We start from the raw sequence: 24,883 nt of genomic DNA, 5'->3' as shown, positions 1-24,883 counted from the left end.
AGGCAAATCAGGACGGACTCTAGGTAACATTTGATTAATAGACCAAATCTTACAAAGGGTTATTAAGAGATTAAAAATCTCGCAAAGACTTATTTTTGTGCTTGTCCTTGTCAATTAGAAGTTTATTGTGCATGCTAAGTCGCTTCAGTCACGTCTGACTCTTTGTACCCTGCAGTCTGCCAGCTCCTCTGTCCCTGGGATTTCCCAGGCTATATTCATACTGGAATGGGTTGCCATTTCCTCCTCCAGGGACCTTCCCGACCCAGGGATCAAACCGACATCTACATTGGCAAGCGTGTTCTTTACCACTGAGCCAGATAGCATTTTTAATAATAATGGTTCTGATCATGATTAGAATATTAGATAAACAGTATCCCAGTGCTAAGTTATTACTACCACTACTCAAGAAAACAAATAGCAAATTATATGAATATAATAGAGGGAGACGGGTCCATCAGTAAACCTTTGAACATCTATCATGTGCAAGAGATGCTGTGAAATGGTGTGGAGCTGTACATCAGAAGATTTGGGTACTTTGGCAATTTGCTACTAGATAAAACTATGAGAAATTAAGTTTTCTCCAGATCTTAAGATCTTTTCAAAAGTATACATACAAAGCAAAGAAGAAATTTAACATATATACATACATCTAATAAACTTCTGGGCTTCCCAAGTAGCACTAGTGGTAAAGAGCCTGCCTGCCAATGCAGGAGACAGAAGAGATGCGTGTTTGATCCCTGGGTCAGGAAGATCCCCTGGAGGAGGGCATGGCAACCCACTCCAATACAGTTGCCTGGAGAATCCCCATGGACAGAGAGCCTGGTGGTCTACAGTCCATAGGGTCGAAAAGAGTCAGACACAATTGAAGTGACTTAGCACGTACAATATACTTCTGATTGACAAGGACAAGGACAAAAATAAGTCTTTGTAAGATTTTTAATCTCTTAAGCTTCTTAAAATAAAAATTTGGATCTGTCTGAGCCCGAATAAATACTGTGGATCCTTTCAGAAAGACCTGGGAAGGCTCCCAGGTCTGATGTCCTAAGACGGAAGGGACATGGAGGTTATGGGCAAGGATATGCCAGCGTCACAAATAAGACTGATGATATTTTTTTCTAGCTGAAAAGTGTCTAGTTTCTAGAAAACAAGTTAACATTGTCCTCAAGTGCATTTTAGCTGGAGAGAAAGGCAGATGACAGTTCATGGGCACCTAGGGGAGCTTCCCAGGTGCATGATGAAGAAATTTACTATGAAATGAAAAGAAGTGTGTTTAATCTTTTCACTTGTAATTATGACTGCTTCTGTTTTTAGCTTGAAATATTAGATATGACTTAGATTTTGAAGAGTAGGCTACTGCTATTTTGATAAAATGTTAATTACGTGTACTTTTCAGAGAGGGAAGCATTTTAATAGATGAGTGTTGCCTTAATAAAATATTCTCATGTTGCATAATTTTAAGTTACTACGTTGTGACTTCTTGAAACATTTGACAGACCCAAGTTCTTGGCAGCCTCTGCTCTCTGTGGTTGCCCTGCCACCTTGAACTTGCCCCTTCTGGCTCTGAATCAGCTTGTTGCTCCTCATTTGCTCCTTCTTTTTAAAAGCAGTTTCCCACTTAAACTTCTATAAAGAATCTTCCACTGTCCTTATGGAGCTATATAACGGTTATAGTTCAGTTGCTAAGTTATGTCTAACTCTTTGTGACCCCATGGACTGCAGCATGCCAGGCCTCCCTGTCCTTTACTGTCTGAGGGTTCACTCAGATTCATGTCCATTGAGTTGGTGATGCCATCCTACCATGTCATCCTCTGTTGCCCCTTTCTCTTCCTGCCCTCAGTCTTTTCCAGCACCAGGGTCTTTTTCCAGTGAGTCAGCTCTTCACATCAGGTGGCCAAAGTGTTGGAACTTCAGCTTCAGCATTGGTGCTTCCAATGAATATTCAGGGTTGATTTCCTTTAGGATTGACTGGTTTGCTCTCCTTGCTGTCCAAGGGACTCTTCAAGAGTCTTCTCCAGGAATGTGGTTTGAAAGCGTCAGTTCTTCCGCACTTGCCTTTCTAATGGTCCGGCTCTCATCTGTACATGACTACTGGAAAAACCATAGCTTTGACTATACAGACCTTTGTCAGCAAAGTGATGTCTCTGTTTTTTAATATATATGCTGTCTAGGTTTGTCGTTGCTTTGCTTCCAGCAAGCAAGCATCTTTTAATTTCATGGCCACAGTCACCATCTGCAGTTATTTTGAACTTACCTTCACCTCAACTGTCATTTGAGGAGAGCACAGGCAAGAAAGAGCCCTACCTACTAGAAAGCCTGAATTTTATAGAACAGGCTCATATCATGTGTGTTTTCCACTGACCACCTAAGTTTTTCCATATGATACTCATCCCTTGTAGGTACAAAGACTTGAAGATTTTTAAGAATTCCTTATTCTTTCTGCTTTTTTTTTTTCTTTCTTTTTTAGTGTACCAGTTTTCTCCCTGTGAGAGGCCCTATCGTTGAGCATGGTTTTTCTCTTCACCTTTTGTAATGCAGGTTCAGAGCAAATTGCCCTGCCAGCATTGTTTCTTAGAATTGATGGTACCCTCACCATCACCAGTCCTCTTTTCTCAGACCTTCTGAACTTTATATCTTATGAACTCTGTTTTCTTGGGCCCGAAAGACAGCCCATTTCTTTTGATCCTAGCGATCCCAGATTTTTTCTGCCTTCTGCTGCTTCCACATGTTTTGCTCTCAGGATTCTTGCTGGGTTCTCTGGTTTCTTGGAAGTGTGACTGTGGGTCGCTAGCCCTCCGGCTCTGGCGGCTTTGTATCTGTGTGTTAGGTTCATTTCTCGAGCTGCACTCACTGAGTTCCTCTTGAGCCTGTGTGCGTGCTCTCCCGGGTCCCCATTCTTACTGTCTGCTCCCCGCTTCAGTGATGGTCTCTCCCTCCTTGACACTTAGCCACAGCCTGGCTCCCACCTCTCTTCACAATGGTCCATCCTTTTGCCTTTCTTCTTGCTTTCTGGGCTGGTGACTTGAGGAAATTTTAGATGTTTTCATGTCTTATTAATACTAATCCTTCATTTCTTTGAAATGTCCATTAGATTTGTCCTTTCTTTTCCATATACGACATCCTGAGCCATATCCTTATTACCATAGCCTGGCTGTCTCATACTGGGTCGCCTTATCTCTTTCTCAGCTCCCTACAGGCCTTTTGCCCACCACTGCAAACTAACCTTTCTGAAAGACTTCCCGCATCCTGCCGAGTGCTTCTTAGATCTGCATGGAATCCCATTGGCTTCCTCATCTCATTAGCACCATCTTGCTGCTATTTACTGCTGCCTATGCCCGCTGTGGGCTTCTCTGGTGTCCCAGTGGTAAAGAATCTGCCTACCACTGCAGGAGACTTGGGTTCGATCCCTGGGTTGGGAAGATCACCTGGAGAAGGAAATGGGAACTCACTCCTGTATCCTTGCCTGGGAAGTCCCATGAACAGAGGAGCCTGGCGGGCTCTGGGGTCGCTCACAGTCCGACACAACTTAGCGACGACATTGTGCCAGTGCCAGTTCACTGCATCTGGAAGTGGGTGACTTTCCCTAGTGTGGAGACTGTGGCATTGAAGATGAGTGTGTAGGGAGCAGAGAGCACAGATGGAGAGCTTTGCCACCGCCAGCTTGACACAGTCCATACAGCGGAAGCTCTTTCACTTCCCTCTGATGTTGCCTGTTTGGAGATCCCAGACCCAGTGACACCAGAGTGCTGTGGGAACCCAGTTGCTGTTTGTGTTATGGATTTGAGACATCTGGCTGGTAAATAATTTCCTCAGATTTGGCTGATGAATCACTGGGAGCTGCTTGTACAAATAAATACATATATTTATTCTCTTTTCAGTACTAGGTATAAGAACTTGCTTTACTCCTTAATTATTTTTGGATCAAGAAGGAATAGAGTTTAAAATTAGTTGATTAATGGAATTACAATATGAAGAACATTACTTCTTTTAATAAATTTTATCTTTTGTTTCCTTTTTTTAAGCCTTAATTCCAGAAACTCCAGAGATCTTGAATTTGTCTGCTGATTTCTCAACTTCTACGTTACACCTAAAGTGGAATGACAAAGGTTCTGTTTTTCCACATTACTCAAATGTCATCTGGGAAATTAAAGTTCTACATAAAAAGAATATGGAAATTGTAAAATTAGTAAGTTTAAACAAAAATAGATTTTTTCCTATGACACTAAAGAAACTGAATAATTTTTTTAAATTTCGAAGTGAACCTTTTGATTATTAAAGAAGAAGATCAGATATCCCTTTGGAGTTCATTAAAGACGTATGCTATGACTATAAAAAAAAATCACTAAATTAATGAAATAATGTGTAACAATTATAGGAAGTTTAGGAAACTAAGGGACATTTAATCCATGATTCTGCCACTTGAATATAGTAAGCAATATATTTGTGTATTCCTGTCTAGCCTTTTTATATGCATGTTTTTGCATAAATGGAATAAAAATATACATATAATTTCATTTACTTATTATAAATAATCTAACATTATAAATATAAACATAAATGTTTTGAAACATATTTAGGCGTAGTAATTGTTGAGAAATTCTGCATAAATCCATAAGTTTGAATTTATCTCAATCCAAAATAACATTCTTAGTAGTACATGCTTTTTTTTAATACTGGTTATGAATAGTTACTTTTGGTCTGTCTTCAGTTGTTCTTTGTCTGAGGAATAGTGAGACATAGTAGTAAAACAGGTTGACAGCTAGTATGTGGGAATTCCTTCTTTATCCTTTTCCTCTGCACTTGATATATGCCTAGTTATAGACTTAAGAGAAGGCAGTGGCACCCCACTCCAGTAATCTTGCCTGGAGAATCCCATGGACGGAGGAGCCTGGTAGGCTACAGTCCATGGAGTCGCTAAGAGTCAGATGTGACTGAGCGACTTCCCTTTCACTTTTCACTTTCATGCATTGGAGAAGGAAATGGCAACCTACTCCAGTATTCTTGCCTGGAGAATCCCAGGGACAGAGGAGCCTGTTGGGCTGCCGTCTATGGGGTCGCACAGAGTCGGACACGACTGACATGACTTAGCAGCATAGACTTAAGAATTAGAAGGCCATGATTTTGCAATTTTTTTGCCTAAGTTTATAGGTAAGATAGTACAGATAATAAATAGGATTATTCTGTATTTCACAGTCACGACCTTATTTTTCCTTGTAGACAACCTGTGTATTACATCCTTGAAACGACAGCAGCCATAATTGTGGTTATCATGTATCCAGTGCTTCTGGTGTTACTGACATTGATGTGAAAGCTCTCTATATGTTAATAATTTGCATCTTTACAACAGGCCTCTGGCGGAGGCACTGTCAGTATCATCCCCATTTTACAGATTCAGATATAGAGTCTCAGGAAGATGTTAAGTGAAGGAGCCAGAACTCAGACCCCAGCTGACAGTTGATTGCAGAGTCTGTGCTCTCCGTTAACCAGTAAACTTTATATTACATTATCAGTATTGTTATCTTCATCTAAGATGCCCTCCCTCTCCTTTTCACCTGTGTAAGCTGAATACACATTTCATGACCCAGGTCAAATCCTTATTTTGAAGCCCATTCTAATTACCTTGATCTAAAATGCTCTTTCTTTTCTTCAATTTTAATGTCAGAGTAGCAGCCAACTTTGATTTCGTCTAGCATTGTTGTCTTAGAATTATGACTTCTTTAAAATTGTGTTGTGTAGCTTTTTATTATGGCCTAACATTTGTATTCTGGGTTACTAATTACCAGCTTAGGATGACTTCTCAAAACTTTTTTCTTATTTGTAAAGTAGTGCTAATATTTGCTACTGTGAATGATATGATGTTTATAAAGCTACTTAACAGCTCCTCATTGTCATTACTTCCTTTGGGGGAATAGGTGTTTTTTTCCCTAACCTAGGGATGCTAGAATAAGAGGGATACTGTTTGATATGTAAGTGAAATCAGGCAGAAATGAACGGAGATATTATTCTAAGGTTGTGTACCTCACTGCCATGAGATGCATAACAAGATAGCAATGTGAAAATAGTAATTCCCTACTTTGGGGAATATGATCTTTGAAGAAGAATAGCAAGAAGCGAGAAAAATAGCAATAGAACAAATTAATTTTAAAACGTTATTCCTTTGCATAGTAAAATGTGACATTTTTATTTGTAATTATATTGTTAGGATTAGTATTTAAGGCAGAATTGCTTGTAATCAGTCATTTTATGACAGATTATAATGCTATTATTTTGTAATAGTTTAAAGGTCACTAAAGATCATAAAACACTACTAATACAAATGTTTCATTTATAAGTTTCCTTTGTAGTGTTTCACTTACAACTTGAAGGTTTCTGCCCACAGTCTCACAAGCAGCTGTGGAAGCTGTGCTCGGCACAGACCAGAATGTGCGTGACACCTGGGAGTTATGCAGCCCCTTTCCTCCTCTTGTTTTTCTTGCCTGTAAACAATGCATTTCAGTTCTTTTAGCTGATTCATTTATTGTCTCCATTTTTCCAGTTAGCACACTTATGTTACTCTTCCTTTTTTTTAAGTTCTAAGCACTGTTTTATTAACTTCCCACAATGAAAGATAAGAGTTTAATCCTGTCTCACTTCCCAGCCACAGACACACTCTCCCATGCATATGCACTTATACGTGTGCTCATGTTCTCTTTCCGCTTCCTGTTTTTCCAATATCATTCTGTTATAATTTTTGGTAGGCCAGTAATCATTATTTGTGTTATGATTGTATAAACACTATTCATAACTGAACCAAGTACTGTATACTGTTCTTACTTTTCCATTTTTGGAGAGGGTACATCTTTTCATATTGTCTTATGCTTTTAGTTTTACTTGTCTGCTTCATTAATTCAATTCTAAATTCTTTCTAGGTTGTATAAATCTGTCAAAATGTTCAAGCATATTAATATTTTATCAGCTTTGCCTTTGTGAATAAATCTCTCTGAGGGCCTTCTGACTTACTTCCCAACCTTTGTCATATAAGAGTTCACATGGATGCTGCCAATATTTGTAAAGCACAGAGTGTGATAAATAGCTAAGTATTCTTGTGGCCAGGGGTTTCTCAGAAGCTCCAGAAGCCTCTACTTGTAGTAGCCAACCCTTGGTTCAAAGAGATTAATACTCAGGACAAACCTCTCTGTGTTTCAACACATTTGTTAGAAAGCTGTGGTTAATCCTCATCCAGAAGATTCCTTTTTTATTCTTCTTATGATGGACTCTTTTTCCTGAATTCCTTGTCTTCATCTTTCTCATTTTGGTGGATGCTTAAATTTATTTGCTATTTATTGTTGATGCCCTGCTAACTGCAGGTAGCTTGCAAATATATTTTATTAAAAAAATTTAAATTAGCTGTCAACAAAATTTAAAAGACTGTCAATTCCAAATATTGAAAAGATCCAGAACAATTGAAATTTTTATACCCTTCTGGTAGGAATGTAAAGTGCTACTTGGTAAAAACATTGAGACTCGACATTTCTAACAATGTCTTTTTATGCATTCAGTCATGATTGGCTAGATTAGCTGGGTATAGAATTCTAGGTTGGGAAGTCTTCTCAAGCTTTTGAAGCCATTGTTCTATTTGTTTCTTATTATGAATTTATCTTCATCTGCTGCAGTGGACATTCATTAGGCCCCTTTCAGTCTGAAAACACATGCCTGTGAACTTGGGACATTTTCATATTTTGTCTTTGATTTCCTCTGTTTTCTCTTTTTTTCCTTAGAATTTCTGTTCTTTAGAGACTGGACCTTTCTAACCTTTTCTCTAATTCTCTTAGCATTCTTACATCAGTATTTTAAGACTTCTTAGCATTCTTATCATCAGTATTTTATTTTCTGAGCAATTTTTCCTAAACTTTATCTTGTGCTTTTGAAGTTTTTATTAATATACTTTTTATTTTTTATTTTTTTTCTTTTTATTTATTTATTTTTTTTTTTAATTAGTTGGAGGCTAATTACTTTACAACATTGCAGTGGTTTTTGTCATACATTGAAATGAATTAGCCATGGATTTACATGTATTCCCCATCCCGGTCCCCCCTCCCACCTCCCTCTCCACCCAATCCCTCTGGGTCTTCCCAGTGCACCAGGCCTGAGCACTTGTCTCATGCATCCAACCTGGGCTGGTGATCTGTTTCACCCTAGATAATATACATGTTTCGATGCTGTTCTCTTGAAACATCCCACCCTCGCCTTCTCCCACAGAGTCCACAAGTCTGTTCTATACATCTGAGTCTCTTTTTCTTTTTTTGCATATAGGGTTATCGTTACCATCTTTCTAAATTCCATATATATGTGTTAGTATACTGTAATGGTCTTTATCTTTCTGGCTTACTTCGCTCTGTATAATGGGCTCCAGTTTCACCCATCTCATTAGAACTGATTCAAATGAATTCTTTTTAATGGCTGAGTAATATTCCATGGTGTATATGTACCACAGCTTCCTCATCCATTCGTCTGCTGATGGGCATCTAGGTTGCTTCCATGTCCTGGCTATTATAAACAGTGCTGTGATGAACATTGGGGTGCATGTGTCTCTTTTGGATCTGGTTTCCTCAGTGTGTATGCCTAGAAGTGGTATTGCTGGGTTATATGGCAGATCTATTTCCAGCTTTTTAAGAAATCTCCACACTGTTTTCCATAGTGGCTGTACTAATTTGCATTCCCACCAACAGTATAAGAGGGTTCCCTTTTCTCCACACCCTCTCCAGCATTTATTGCTAATATACAAGAGATCCCATTTTTATTCTTAGTCCTTTTTAAAAAAATTTTTATCATGTTCTTTCATAGATGCAGTATCTCTTCTTTGAGGATATCAGATTTCAATTTTTTATTTTTCTTTCTATGCAGTCTATTTTTTCAAGCTGCTTTTTTCTTTATTTTGATCTTTGACTTTCATATTATAACTTTTTCTCACTTTCTGATCATTCTGATTGCTGCTCTCATTTAAGTGAGAATCTTAAAAAATAAAGCAAGTCTAACTGGAACTTATTTTTGCCTGGGTGGGAATTGTTGACTAGTGCTTCATGATACTTGCTTAGGATGGACTGTCAAACTGTAAAAATCTTAATATTATTTTAGGTTTTTATCTTGACTTGTTCATGTGCTCCTTAGAAAAATTTGTTTAGACTCTTAACCTAGTGAATATGTACTTCGCTGTCAGTATTCTGGGTTCTGAGTAGGGAAGGAAGGGAGGAGTGTCCCGGCCTTTAGAATGCATAGTTCGCAGTCTCCCTGTTTTTATTATGGTATTCCCCATTCTTAGTTCCTCCCAGGGTTATTAAATTCAGAGGAATTCTCTTTCACTTTTACAAAGGGTTAGTCTCCATTCTTCAGCCATGGTGAAGAATAGCCCTTTGGTAGAACAAAATGTGGAAGGGGATTTGAGTGCCTAATATATCTGCAAATAACTTTTAGGCAGGCTACCAGTTTAGCACCTTACCTGCACTGTGCATTTCCAGGATAACCTAGTACTTCTCATGAAGTATATTGAGTGTTTTTTTAATATTAACATCAGTATAAAAAGAAGTAGGCCCTCAAGTTGAAGAGGTAAACATAAATGAATCATAGTTATTGTTACTCCAACTCTCCTTAATATGTTACAGTTTTACTTACTTTTAAGTAATACAGTTTTACTTACTTTGCTGGAAATTGTATACAGTCTGTTTTTTAACCCTAAAGGAAAGCAGAACATACTACTTGAAAATAAGAGTTTTGTGTTCGTGGTTACTTTGTAGGTGACCTACAGCACAACTCTGAATGGCAAAGATACAGTTCATCATTGGAACTGGACTTCAGACATGCCCCTGGAGTGTGCCATTCACTATGTGGGGATTAGATGCTACATTGACGATCCTCAGTTCTCTGGTCGCAAAGAATGGAGTAACTGGAGCCTATTGAAGAACATCTCCTGTAAGTTCATATTTAAAAAATTTTGTTTCAGATGAAATAGATTAGTCTTGCTTAATGGTAGGGCTGAGTTTAAGCTTTTAGTTCTCAGAACCCCATTTGGATGCACAAGGGTCACCTAGGGATCTTCCAAGTCTTCCATCCCAGAACATTTTGATTCAAAAACTCTGAGGCTTCAGAAATCTTGTTTCTTTAATAGAACATTCTGAGGGATTGGATAAATGTCCATGTTTAAAAATCCGTTTGAATCAGCATTAAAGAACATTTAAGATTTTTATGTAATGATAACAAGTCCATATTTTTAAAAATTAGCTCCCAACTTCTTGCCCATAGAGCAGACCCCTGTGAGCTGCAGAGTTATTGCAGAGAACGTGGGAATCTGCAAGATAACCCCAAATCATCTGTACATTGACCAAAACTCATATGCAGGTATAATGTTGGCAGTGTGAGAAAGGGCCTGGAATACTGTTGACAGTAAAATGAAGTCCTTAAAAAGGCTGGTGATCATTGTGCATTATTCACTCCAGTGACAATATGGAGAAATGGCCAGAGGAAGGAGGGACTATGAGCAAGCAGATTAATAAGAATCTTCTAGTTCAGCAAAAGACAAGTATAAAGTAGGACACCTGGGTTTAGAAATAAAAAGGGGGAGAGGTATGAAAACACTGAAAAGACAGAATTAGTGACTGTGTATTTGGTAGGGGAGAAATAGAGCCAAAAAAGGCTATTGCTTTGGGCATCTGGGTATCTGGTGATTCTGTCCAATGAGACAGAAGAATATGAACAAACTGGGCAGGATAGATAAAATTCATTTTAATGTGTTGAGTGTTGAGTTTGAGGTAGCTATGAAGTGTCTGGGAGCAATTTCTTATTGTCAGTTGGGAATACAAGTTCAGCATCCAGGTGATTAGTTGGAACTAGAGTTACCTAGTTGATCCCTGAACAACTGGGGGTTAGGGGCTCTGACCCTCCGTGTAGTGGATAGCCCATATATAATTTATAGTTGACCTCTGCACCCATGGAACCCCCATATCTGTGATTTCACACCCAAAGGTTCAACCAACCACAAATCCTGTCATATTTACTATTGAAAAAAATCCATGTATAAGTGAACCCAGGCAGTTCAAACCTGTAGGTCAAATACATAGGTCAACTATGTATTTGAGAATCATTAATATACGTGATGTGAAATTTTTTAAATCTTGGAGGCTAACATAAGGAAAGGGGCATGAAGACCAAGGATAGATCCCTTAGAAGCTGGTATGAGGAGGGATGATGGAAGAAAGAGGCCAGCAAAGCAAGTAGCAGCCAGAGGGTTAAGAGTAGCAAAAGTCAATAGTCTACATCCCAAGAGAGAGGGGAATTTCGAAAAGGAAGACTTTAGGCAACATACCAGATGCAATGGAAGTTGAAGGAAGGATTACTAAGAAGTGGCCATTTGATTGAGCAGCTGGGCCACAGAACCATTTTAGTAAGTATCAGAGTACAAGCCAGATTGCAGGAGATTAAAGAATGAGTAGGTAGAAAGGAGACTAGAGATACTTTTCTTAAATTGGCTACTTAGGAAAATAAAAACAAAGGGGTGGCTTCCATTTACATATAGAGAGTTGGGCTTTTTTTTTTTTTTAAGTGCTTTTTAGGATGTGGAATACTTAACTGTATATGTAGGCTAATGGAAAGTAAGACATCTGATCTAAACATGTAAAGTAATTTCAAAGAAGTGGAATTATTTAATGTGCAGCTCTTTTTGGTATGGGTTTTTCACATGGTGGATGTAAACCTGCTTAATATCAACCTTTAGACTCCTTAGATACTAATATTAACCTGTAACCTTATACATTGATCTGCAGTCCCTTCCACTCCCCCACTATCACCCCATCATAAGTAAATAAAACCACACACACTTTTATTTCTTGTGTATGTCTTGCTCCTTTGAAACCTGGAGGGTGTACTTTTTCTTTTAAGTCACATTATTTCACAGTACCTAACTGTGGTTTATGTACACTGGGCTAATGTATGTAAAAGACTTCTAAAGTATTTATAATTCCTTTTGCTCTTTCTAGGGCCTCCTGATTCTCAGACTGAGGTTTTTCCTCAAGACAGAGTGGTACTTGCAGGCTCAGATATAACAGTCTGTTGTGTGACTCAAGAAAGAGTGTTATCAGCACAGATTGGCAGTACACATTGTCCCCTTATCCATCTTGATGGGGAAAATGTTGCAATCAAGATTCGCAATATTTCTGCTTCTGCAAGTAGTGGAACAAATGTGGTTTTCTCAGTAGAAGATAACATATTTGGAACAGTTGTTTTTGCGGGATGTAAGTCTATTACTTTTTTTTTTTTTTTTAAGTTCCTATTAATGTTTTTTGGGTCTTCTTGGAAAGCCTTAATGGTTTTTCTGGGGGATGATTTTCTTTCTTTCTTGTTTTTTTTTATTCTTTGATAAATAACATAAGAAGGTACCAGCATTTTTGCATGTTTTTAAGCAAGTTCAGGTGAGTTCTAAGCTTGTTTTTTACATAATTGTATCTGTATAATTTGTGAAAGTGAAAGTTGCTCAGTTGTATCCACCTCTTTGCAACCCCATGGATTGTAGCCTGCTAGGCCTCTCTGTCCATAGAATTCTACAGGCAAGAATACTGGAGTGGGTAGCCATTCCCTTCTCCAGAGGATCTTCCGAACCTAGGGATTGAACCCAGGTCTCCCACATTGCAGGAGGATTCTTTACCATCTGAGCCCCCAGGGAAGCCCCATATAAGAATATATGAGGTATTGGTTTAGTCGCTAAGTCATGTCCAATTCTTGCAACCACATGGACTATAGCCTGCCAGGCTCCTCTGTCCATGGCATTCTCCAGGCAAGAATACTGGAATGGGCTGCCATTTCCTTCTCCAGTGGATCTTCCTGATCAGGGATCGAACCCAGTTCTCCTGCATTATAGGCAGATTCTTTACTGACTGAACTACAAGGGAAGCCCCATAAGAAAAAAATATATATATATATAATTAGTAGATTTTATAATAAGATTTGAGACAGTCAACTGCTAATTTTTAGTTTAAATTCTTATTTTACAGCTTTGTTGAGTCAGGGGCAGTTAGTATGTAATATTTCTTAATCTTCCATTGTTCAGGAATTTTTTCATATAAATTAATTTCCCACCTGATTAAAGTGTGCCTTTTTTTTAAGTACCTAAATTAAAGAAATTGTAAGGATTTTGCACAAAATCTTGCAAAAGCGTAACCTGCACTGCTCTGATGAGAGGAGGGTGGCTGGAGGACATGTGAGGGGAAGAGTCCCCCCCACTGTGTTCTGTGTACGGTGGGCGCTCTGTGATGCAGGGGCGTCTTTTAACGTGGTTCTGCCTCTGTCCCACGACGCTTCCAAGGGTTGCAGGTGGACTGCCCTACCTCGATGGCGTGTGTTGCCCACCCACAGATAACTTTATATGTGGAGTGCTTCTCTCCTCTCCCTACGGTGACTGTAAGGTTAGGAGCGCTGATGGCTTTGCCTCCAGCAGTGCTCCTCTTTGACCTCACATTCTGAACTCAAGTTCTGAGTGGTCCGAGGACCTCATGAGTAAAGTGTATAAAATGTAGTGAATGGATTTTGTGATTTTCTTTTGATCACTTGGGCTTCCCTGGTGTCACAGAATGATTTTTCTTATGCCTTTTTTTTTTTTTTAAATGATTCTCAGTGGTGCTCTACATCAGCTGCTTTCAGCCTTTTTTCACACTTCCATAGAAACTTAATGATGAATTACATTCAGTTGCTGATAGATTTCCAAGAGAATAACCAGCATTAGGTGCCCTTCTCAGATTGATGGCTGTAACCTTAATTACTTCTTGCCTTCCCAGTAAACATTTTGGAATTCAAGTGAGAGTGAGGATACATTCACATTTAAATTTTACAAATTCTAAAACTTAAATTTTCTTCCCTAAATGGAATTTTAGGAAATGATTTGCAACATTCCTCATAAATAATCATGAAGTCTAAAGTTAAGAACCAGTGAAGAGAAACTACTTGATAAGTGATACCAAACAGTGAAATATTCACGTAAAAGGAGATAAAAATTAAAACTTAAAAGATGATAATATTTTCTAGTATTTCTAACAATTTTCTAATTTTTATTACACTAGTATTTCTAACAATTTTCTAATTTTTATTACAGTGCTAGGGAAAACCTACTTAATTCATAATTTAGCTTTCGTTTTTAACATTTGGAGGTTGAAATATTGATCAATATATGTTAATTCAGGAGCAGCAGTAACCTTCACTTCAGAGAGTCTTTAGAAACCTATAACAAGGGCTCTGGTGTGAGTTAGGGATCAAGATTCACTTTTCTATCCCTTATGGGTATCCTGTTAACTCATTATTTACTGAAAAGGCTGAAAAGAATTTTAGAATCAGCTTGTTAATTTTCCCTTACACACACATACAGATTCAAACCTGCCAGGATTTTGATTGATATTACATTAAATCTATCAATTTAGGAAGATTTTATTGTTATAACATTGAGTCTTCCAATCCATGAACATGGTATAGCCTTCCATTTATTTAGATTTTGTTTCATTTATTTTAGTGAGATGAGGTCATTCACATCTTTTTGTAAATTTATTTCTATGTGTTTGATGTTTTCTGGTGCTATAAAAAATTGATTTTTTTAAATTGCATTTTCTATATACTGCTATATAGAAAGACAGTTGATTTATACCAAGCTTTTACCTAGCTTCAGTTGGTTTTTTTGAAAAGCATTACATTTTAAATACTGCCCTTCCATATTTTTTTCTCCTTCAATTTTTCCTTCCACTTTTGTCTAGTTGCTCCTGTTATTTTGGATTTTAAGTATTTCAACTTAAAAAAATCTGCCAAATCCTAAAATAATCAGCATTTTAAATATCCTCAAAATTTTGGGTATTTGAGTTAAATAAAATGACTAAAAGTTTGGCCTTAAGTTTAAAATGGTTTTCAAAATAAATAAGTCAGTGTTAGTTTTATTAACCAGTTGTTAAACTTTCATATAAATACTCATTACTTCTCTTAATGTTACCCCAAGTACTTTGAAGGATGTAATGCTTATCTCTGGGGAAAGTATGTGAAATTTTCTAAATCTTGTTTGATAAACTAAAGACTATTTTAAAAATACAGGTTTTTAAAAATAAATTTATTTTTTAGAGTTTTTCAACAAGTAGATAATTGTTTAACAAAAACTTAACCTCCTTGGAAGATAGTTTAGATAAATATGACAGTAAGGGACTTCTCTGGTGGACAAGATAAGAGGATAAGAATCAGTCTGCCAGTTCAGGAGACTCGGGTTTGATCCCTGGTCCGGGAAGATTCCACATGCCAAGGAGCAGCTGGGCCCCACGCGCCGCATCTCCTGAGCCCAGTGCTGTGACTGCTGAAGCCCGTGTGCCTAGAGCCTGTGCTCCTCAGTGGGAGAGGCCAGCGCCGTGAGAAGCCTGTGCACCGCCAACTGAAACAAACACAGTCTCGGGTAGACAAAGCCCACGCAGCAACAAAGACCCAGTGCAGCTAAAAATAAGTAATTTTTTTTAATTCCTAAAAAAAAAATGACAGTAGGAAATATCAGTGTCTGTGTATGCTTGGTTAAGTAAGATTATAGAAATACCACTTTCTTAAAAAAAAAAAAATCCCTTTCTGTAATCATTGTCACATTGTAGAATTTTAGTTTATCACACTAAGGTCTGTCAAAACAAAGACAACTGTTTTTCTTTTTCTTGTCTTGCCCCTACAAAAACAGAATAGTTTCATTAAGGAACAAAAGAGCAGTTGTCACTTTGAATATAGGGAGATGCAGAATTTTACCAAGAATTACTTTGTAAATAATAGTCCTTGTAACTTATTTAAGAACTCTGAAACTTATAACATGACTTATATTGACTTATAATATGATTTGGTACTTCTTTTCAAGTCACACTATAAAGATGATAGATGATAATACTTTTAACCTGTAGATTTTTCTGATTCAACTAGTTGCACACAGGTTCCTTTGAGAGATTTGATGGACTGTAAAATAGGATTAAGGGAAAAACATGATAGTTGATCTCTTAAGGTTGCTAGGAGGAAGTTTCCGAATGAGCTAATAGTCGCTCTTAGGTATATTTTAATCCATCATTCCTAATGTAATATGAACTCTGACACAACATGCTATACAAAGAATGGTAATTGCTGCATCACTCAAAATGTAATAAGCAAATTATTTTATTTTTTAAGAAAATTGTCCAAAATGTAATTAACATTTATAAAATGCAACATTTTTTAGGGAAGGTATATGTAACCAAAGTAACTGCTTTTTTTTTTCATTTTTTAATTAGATCCACCAGACATTCCTCAGAAACTGAACTGTGAGACATATGATTTAAAAGAAATCATTTGCACTTGGAATCCAGGAAGACCGACGTCCTTGGAGGGCCCACGCAGTACAAGTTACACTTTATTTGAAAGGTGAAGGTCGCTGGGAAAGGTTGTCAGACAGTATTGCATGCTGGAAGGATGTTAAATGACATAAGGAGATGTTCTATTTCATCTATACAAAAGATATAAAACAAAATATGCTGTAGAAAATTGGGTATATTATAAACACTGTAATTTAAACACATTGCAGACTCAATATCTTGTCGTCTTTTTTTAAAAGGCCTAGAAAGAAGAACCCTCAAATATGAACAGAGACTCTCTGGGTAGTGGGAATATGGCTGATTATTTTCTTCTGTTTTTTGCATTGTATATATTTTCTTCCCTGAGTATGTAATATATATACACTTGGAAATATAAACTTTTTTGAAAAAACTACTTGAAATTTACTCATCAATTTTTTCCTGTAATATATCTCTTGCCATTTTGAAATTATTTTAATATTCCTTAATATTCTCTTTTTCAGTTTTTCAGGAAAATATAATAGATTTAGCGGAAATAAAGTGTCCACAAATGAAAGCTACCAGTTATTCTTTCAAATACTTTCAAACCAAGAAATATACAACTTTACATTGAATGCTCAAAATCTTCTGGGTCAGACAGAATCAACACTTTTAATTAACGTAACTGAAAAAGGTAAATTGCTGCATAAACCAGTGTCTAAAAAATAACTTTAGAAGTGGTAAAATGTCTTGAGGTTAATGAAAAGTGCTTCTAGGGATTTTTTTTTTTTTTTTACTGATTATTTCCTTTATAGTTACTTAGTATTCATTTTTAAAATTTCATTTAAAAATCTTTAAAATTTAAATTTCAAGTTTCACTATTTTATTGAATTCAAATAAAAATTTGAATTAGTTCCATAGAAACTATAAATGGCTTTATCTGATAATTTTGATTTCTGAAGATATTTTTGCCCAATTTTTAAAAACTTTTTATATTGAAATAATTGTAGACTCAGGGGTGGTTGCAAAAATAATAGAGTCCTCCTTCCAACTTTCTCAGTAGTATCATCTTATGGAACTGTACTTCAGTTAGACAATTGACCCTCCTGGTTCAATACTGAACCTGACTACTGACCTTGCTCTGTTTTCACCAGTTTTTATGCATTTAATTGTGTGTGGTATGTGTGTAGCTTTGTGAAATCAGATCCATGTATAGATTTATGTAACCCCCCAGTACAGTTAAGATACAGAACTGTCCTGTCACCCCAAAGGAACTGCCTTTTGCTGTCACTTTAGCAACCCCATCTCCCTCCGTCAACACACACACACACACACACACACACACATGAACCTCTGTCCCTGGAAAACAGCTAATCAGTTCTTCATGTCTGTTGTTTTGTCACATGGGAAATGTGTGTAAATGGAGTCATACACTATGTAACCTTTGGCATTCGTGTGTTTGTTTGTGCTTGTGTCTGACTGCAACCCCGTGAACTCTAGCCTGCCAGGCTCCTCTGTCCATGGGATTCTCCAAGCAAGAATACTGGAGTGGGTTGCCATTTCCTCCTCTAGGCAATCTTCCCCACCCAGGGATTGAACTGTGTCTTTTGCATCTCCTGCATTGGCAAACATATTCTTTACCCCTGCGCCATAGGAAGTTGGCATTTTTACTAAGGATGATGTCTTTGCTATCCATCCACGTTGTTTTATGTATCAGTAAATAGTTCGTTCCTATTTACTGATAGGATTCAGTAAAATTTCATAATTTTACTGAAATTTTACAGAAATCTGAATTTTTACCAACCCTATTAGTATATAGCTCAAAATAGAAATAAAAGAGGTCAGTTCTTTTTGGCATTCATTCCTGCGGTCTTTCCACATGTATCAACTGAGACCAGCTCTGCAATATACAGAGCAGTAGCATGGAAGACTTCTCTTAGAGACAGCCAGGGGCTAAGGGCTTAAACCATTTGCATTAAAGACAGCCCTCAAGCGATTAGTAGATGGTCCTGTTGCCTTACTTGTAAATGTAAGTCACTTATATCAATTATTCTTTCTCTTCGTCTTCGTTATTTCTTGATGTTTTTCCCCTAAGATCTGAAAGGCTACATTTTATATTTGAGTGGCACTTTTGTATGTATTTATCTGCCCTCTGCCATTTCAGCCCTGTCTTTCCCATGATTCTTTCCTATCACTCAAATTACTGTATGCAGTATAACCAATATAGTGTGTAGTTTGCTTCGCCTTGCCTTTGTTCTTGCCAGGACTCCAGCCTGAAATGCTTTTCTGCAGTAGTTTTGCCAAATTACAGTATCTGTTAATGTCTCTACCACACACTAGGACTTAATGTATATACTCTTGTTGCTTTTCTTCCTTTCTCTCTGTCATTCTTCAAGTGAAGGAGGGGTTCCTTAATGGCAGAGACTGCCTTTTAGTATTTCTGGTGCGAACTGAGCAGCTTGGGCGAATGCTGGCCTGGTGTCAGACCATAAATGTGAGGTTTGTCTTCCACAAACACTGGGTGGAACATTGTTGATCAGCACTAATAACACATCTCCTGTTTTTTGTTTTCTTTGGCTCTCATTTGTCATATTAGAAAATAACTTTTAAAGTAATTTTTGAAAATTATATTTACAGTTCATCCCCGTATTCCTACTTCAGTCAAAGTGAAGGATATTAATTCAACAGCTGTGACACTTTCCTGGCATTTACCAGGCAACTTTACAAAAATTAAACTGTTATGTCAAATTAAAATTAATAAAACTAACTCAGAGCATGAATTGGTGAGTAAGATTCTCCTCTAAACTTCCTTTAACATTATTTTGGATAAAATACATAGTTTTCAGAAAGAATTAAGTAAATTCACATGTGTAAGCTCTCAGATTACTTATTATAGAGGTTTCCTAAAAGCCATTATATGTGTGTGTGTGTGTATATATACACACATCATAACAGTATTGCATTTAGCACTTAAAAACAATTGTAGTACTAGGTGTTATAGAATATAAGTATGACTGCTGCTACTCAGAACGTGCCCAGGTCTAGTATAGTCTCTGGCATGCAACTGGCGCTCAATAAATTTGTGAATAAATGAGTAGTTTTTGCTGTAGCCTTTGTGTTAGTTAATGGACTAATCAGCAGCAGAGAGAAGATGTGATTTTTAAAACTGCTAAGTGCAGCAATAGGAGCAAGTTATAATTGGTCATTATAAGTCAAAACATGACTTTTTAATACATTTTAAATACTTAAGTTGAATTTTATGCTGCACCATCTTGTAATTTGGGGTGGATCTAAAATAAATGACATTCTACTTAAATAGTTATTTGGAAATGTACTGATAATTTCTAGAAAATCAGTCAAACTGCAAAATGTAACACAAAAAGTTCCTTTGCCATAAGTAATTGGGAACTCAGAGACTTTCCAGAGGCATGCAGATCTCAAATTTGTTTCAGATTGCTTCATCTTAATTTTATTTGGTTTAAATATTTGTTGGATATTCTACATGTTTAGCACTGCACTAGAGGCTCTAAGTGCCATGTAAAATATAATGCATAAATAATGCCTGCCTCCAATAAGCTTCCAAATATCTGAATAATGTATTTAATACTCCAGGTCATCTTAGATTACTAAATTATATTAAGGTATATTGCATCACCATTAACCATTGACAGAATATCATCATCTCTGTATAATTTAATTGACCATTATTACTTAGGTTCAACATTTGGATTAAAAATATACCTTAATTTTTTTTCCTATTGCAGAATATAATTTCACTGATTTTGAATTTTATATAAGAATTAAAATATAGTGGATGAACTGTCTTTGATTTTATAGAGGTAAAGTCTTAGGACATTCAGTCAATTTATGTTGCAAATTTGGGAGGCTTTCTTCTAAAAACTATATGTATATATATATTTATTCATATATACATGATATTACATATGTAATATATATGATTGTTTTCTAATAGCGGAGTGTCACAATGAGGGGGGTAGAAAGTTCAAATTACCTTACCACTGTGGACAAGTTAAATCCATATACCATATACACTTTTCGGATTCGTTGTTCTACTGACCCTTTCTGGAAATGGAGCAAATGGAGCAAAGAAAAACAGTATTTAACCAAAGAAGCCAGTAAGTTAACTGAATGATTTATGGCTAATTATTACTACAGATCCTGAAATTTTATACCTTTTTTTTTTTTTAACGAAAATGTCACCAGAGTGACTAAAAGTAGGAGAATGTTTAGATAACTTGTGTAATTATTTAATACCGCAGCAGTAAAATACCATACAAAGATTTTGAATGAGTTTTAGTTTCGTGATAACGTGGAAAAATGCTTGGCTTATGTTATTGTGAAACTGCTAAGCTCCCTTATCCACAATGTGATTATAACTATATTAGGATGATACATAGGAAACCAAACTTGAAATATAGTAAGATTATGGGGTGATTTTTTCTCACACTTTTTCCTCCTATTCCTGGTATTTTAATTATTATAATATATTTAGAGTATTTCTTTATTGAAAGCAATTATTAATAAAGCTAATTTGGTAGAATATTGTGACTTAGGCCTGAGGATGGTCGGGACTACAAGTTCTTGAACTTCAGTTTCTGTGGTACACCCAGATCAAAACATCTAAAAAATCAGGTAACTGGTTTGCCGAGTATGATAATTTCTAAAGACAGATTGAGATTCTACTCTTGATTAATCCAGATATCAACTTTCAAACAGCAAAAATTTAGAAATAGGTGTAATTTTCGGAAATTATTCAGTAAAAGAATAGCAAAAGATTTATTTGCACTATATAATAAAGGGAATATCAAACTTCTTCCAAAAAATATAATGTGTGTTAGTCGCTCAGTCGAGTCCAAGTCTTTGCATGGACTGTAGCTGGCCAGGCTCCTCTGTCCATATATTTCCCAGGCAAGAATACTGGAGTGGGTTGTCATTCCCTTCTCCAGGGGATCTTCCTGACCCAGGGGTTGAACCAGGTCCCTGGCATGGCAGGTAGATTCTTTATTGTCTGAACCACAGAGGAAGCAATAAGCAGAGAAACAGTAAGACAAAAACTGATAGGTATTAACCCAGATTTTGTCTCCTCACATAAAGACGAGAGAGATGAAAGGATCTTTACAATGCATCCAAGAATTATTTGGATCATGCTTGAGTCCCGAGAGAGAGTACACTAGTTATTTGTTGCTGTGACAAATTACCCCAGAGCTCAGTGGCTTAAAACTGAAAGCATTTGTTATCTCACAGTGTCTTTGGATTGGAAATTTAGGAGCAGCTTAGCTGAGTGGCTCTGGCTTAGAGTTTCTTAGGAGGCTACAATCAGGATGTGAGTGGGGCCTGTGGGCTTGACTGGGTCTAGAGGATTGGCTTTTAGGATGGTTCACTCACATGGCTGTTGGCACGAGGTCTCCATTCCTCACTGTGTGGGCCTCTCCATAGGGCTGCTGGAGTATCCTCAAATGGCAGCCAGCAGCACCCAGGTTTAGTGATCAAAGAGAAAACAAGGCAGCTTCCACAATGTCTTTATGTCCTAGTCTCAGAAGGAACATACATCACATCTACTGTACCCTACTGGCCACACAGGCCAACCCTGATACAGTAGAGAAGGGACCACCACACTGTGAATGTCAGGGGGCATGACCAGCATCATTGGTCCTTTTGGAAACTAGTTACCACAGGAGCTTTTGCCTTTAGTTGATGAGCTGTTGTTGCCTAGAGGAAACACTTTATTTACACCTCATTGAATAAAGGCATTAATTCACTTAATAAATACTTACAAGTATCCACCATGTGTCAGGAGTCATCTAGTTACTAGGAATATAGCAGTGAATAAAACAGCATTCTCTGCCCATGGAGTGCAGAGGATAGAGTATTAGAAATGAGTTTTTAAAACTACATGTGTAATAGTGTATTTTGGGTGGCAATGAGTACCATGGAAAAAAATAAAAACTAGAGAGAGGGCTAGGGAATGAAGGCCAAGTGGTTGGGGAGAGGGGGTGCAATTTTAAATAAGGTAGCTGGGAAAGACTTCACTAATAAGGTAACACTTGATCTGAGATATAAAGGAGGTGGGGAAGGAAGCTACATAGTTAATTCAGTGGAGGAAAGTTCTAGGTAGAGGAAGAGAGAATACAGAAAGTGCAAAAAGACTGGAGTGGGTGTCCTCTGCATGTTTTAGGAACAATCAGGAAGCCAGCCTGTAGCCAGAGCCAGCTTGAATAAGGGGAGGTTGGAGGATGTGAGATGGAGGGGCAGCCCCAATCCGTCTGAGGGATGTGAGGGTGATTTTAACCCCTTGTAAGGGACCTTGTGCTTTGCAGATGTTCAGAGCTCAGCTTTTCCATTGCTTCATTTTCTAAGTGGAAAATGACTTAAAAGCACTAACTGCTTCACATTTTTACTGAAAATTTCAATTTTAAACCCTGCCATCCCAGTTACTGATCTTATCAGCTGACATAGTATGCATCTTCAAATATTAACTCTTAAATCTCTTTTCTAGTTCCTTCAAAGGGACCAGATACTTGGAGGGAGTGGAGTTCTGATGGAAGAAATCTAATAATATATTGGAAGGTAAGTGTCTTATTTTTCCTTGAATATTTAAGTAACTTTAGTATGCTAAACTACTTAAATTACATATGGTTCTTGGGTTATTAGGGAGCCAGGATTTCCCAGACTGACACTATTGCTGAGAATGTAGCCTGGCTTCTAAGACTCCCAAATTCCTCATCACTGCAGACGTACCACAGTCCTTGTAGTGAGGATCTCTGTCTCAGGTCTAGGCATTCTTCAGTTTGATTTTATGAGACTTATAAAGAACCGAGGGTTTCATGAATTCCATCTATCTCACCTTAGAAATGCAGCCAGAAACCACAAGTTAGAATCCTAAGTGTTTATGTTGTATTTTCTCTGCAGTGAATAGGAAACCAACTTTTTATATCTATCAGTCAGCATAATTTGTTGTTCCCTAAATAAATTGTGTTACAGTATAGCAATTACAAAATTTTACAAAGTTTTCTAAAATTTTAGCTAAAATAGGATTTGCATTATGTTTTACTAGAGCATAAACCTTACTGGAGCAAATGTTTTCATTGCTGATTTATGAAAATCAAAACCACAAACAGTTGTTTTCTGCATCAGATTTAATAGGAACAGTTATAACCAGATTCTTTTAAATAGTGCATTTTGTTATTTAAAGTAAACTTTAACAAAAACTTGATATCATATGGCTTTGATTAAAGTGAATCTTTGAAGTCTATGAGCATGTCGTGTACATCTTCATCACTTGGAGGTCGTCTGTATATGACTCTGCATCCCCTCTTATTCTTAATTGGAAAAACCCCCTAGCTGCTGTCAGTTGTCTGTCAGATTGTACAGTAATACAGGAATGATTGTACAAATGACTTCAATGTAGAGAGTTTAGGATATTTTTCAGACTAGATGAATGTTTAACCAAGGATTAAAAATATTGAAGCAATTCAGATTCTAACTTCAGTGACTAGTTTATGGTTCTGCCATATTTGGGTGGAAAATTAAGTTGTTTTGGACATGTTGATTATTTAAAACATGTGCCACTAGGATGATCGAGTATAGTTCAGTAGGCAGTAGTTTGGTGTAAGGCTCTGGAGCTCCGGAGAGGTCTGAGCTAAAGACATAGCTTTGAGTAGCATGTAAATTGATCACTCAGCACACAGTGTAGAGAGAGGCCAAGTGTGGAATGGTGGGTGGTGGCGGCATCTGAAGAACCAGCAGAGGAGGAGGATCCAGCAGAGGAGATTGGGAAGGTTAGAAGGGCAGGAAGACCAGAAGAAAACAGTGTGCAGAAACCAAGGGAATGGGGGTGATATGTGAAGGAATGGGCAGTATCAAATGAAACCCACAACTCTTGGGATGGTAGCGTGTTCAGTGGACCAGGCCATCAGAGAGCTACCTCCGTGTCTGCAGCAGAGCATTAGTGGCTGGACCCAGAGGGTCCTGGGCACTGCTGTATAAATTGGAGAGATTGTTTTGACAAGCAGTTTAGACATAAAAGTAAAGACGTTTGAATGTTTATTTCCTTTCCTGTAAGCCCAGATTTGGGACCCCACATTAAGGAATTAATCCTAACTGGGGAAAAAACTGTGGCACCAAAAGGTTCATTTTATTGTGGAAAAAAAAAATGGCAACAATTTAAATTCTACCTATTTAAGAAATATTCAGGTAAACTAATGAAAATGCTATATGAAATATAAAGCTGTTAGAAATATACATAACTGTATTATCCAAAAAAAGTGTGTCTTGTAGAAAAGTGAAAAAAAGATAGACAATTGTATAGTATGATTGAAACAATTTCAATAAAAGTCTCCAACTAGAAAAACAGCTTGAAGGAAATACCAGAATGTAAGAATATTTAAGAAATGGGAATATGGGAGATTTTTCTTCCAACTTTTTAATATTTTCCACATTTTCTGTAATAAGCAAGTAATACTTTAAAATGAGAAAACAATAACTATTTTAAAAACATGATGCCATACTTTTTAACATTTTATTTATTTTTACATAGAGCACTGCTTCTC

The 24,883-nt window shown here is 37.0% G+C and overlaps 1 protein-coding gene across 6 annotated transcripts in view; it reads left to right on the top strand.

The window, feature by feature from the left end:
* Positions 1-24,883, top strand: part of LIFR (LIF receptor subunit alpha) — a 117,470-nt gene that overhangs the window by 71,044 nt on the left and 21,543 nt on the right. For all 6 annotated transcript variants that reach the window (XM_070476602.1, XM_070476601.1, XM_020869346.2 and 3 more), the window contains 8 exons: positions 4,020-4,183; positions 9,768-9,942; positions 12,003-12,257; positions 16,275-16,404; positions 16,838-17,007; positions 18,951-19,096; positions 20,287-20,449; positions 22,831-22,901. In XM_070476602.1, coding sequence (XP_070332703.1) covers positions 4,020-4,183; positions 9,768-9,942; positions 12,003-12,257; positions 16,275-16,404; positions 16,838-17,007; positions 18,951-19,096; positions 20,287-20,449; positions 22,831-22,901 — 1,274 coding nt within the window. The remainder of the gene's footprint in view (positions 1-4,019; positions 4,184-9,767; positions 9,943-12,002; positions 12,258-16,274; positions 16,405-16,837; positions 17,008-18,950; positions 19,097-20,286; positions 20,450-22,830; positions 22,902-24,883) is intronic.

The sequence above is a fragment of the Odocoileus virginianus genome, chromosome 14, assembly GCF_023699985.2.
Source record: "Odocoileus virginianus isolate 20LAN1187 ecotype Illinois chromosome 14, Ovbor_1.2, whole genome shotgun sequence".
NCBI classification, from domain to species: Eukaryota; Metazoa; Chordata; class Mammalia; order Artiodactyla; family Cervidae; genus Odocoileus; species Odocoileus virginianus.
The sequence above is the reverse complement of the archived record's forward strand: the minus strand, read 5'-3'. Positions and strand labels throughout refer to the sequence as shown.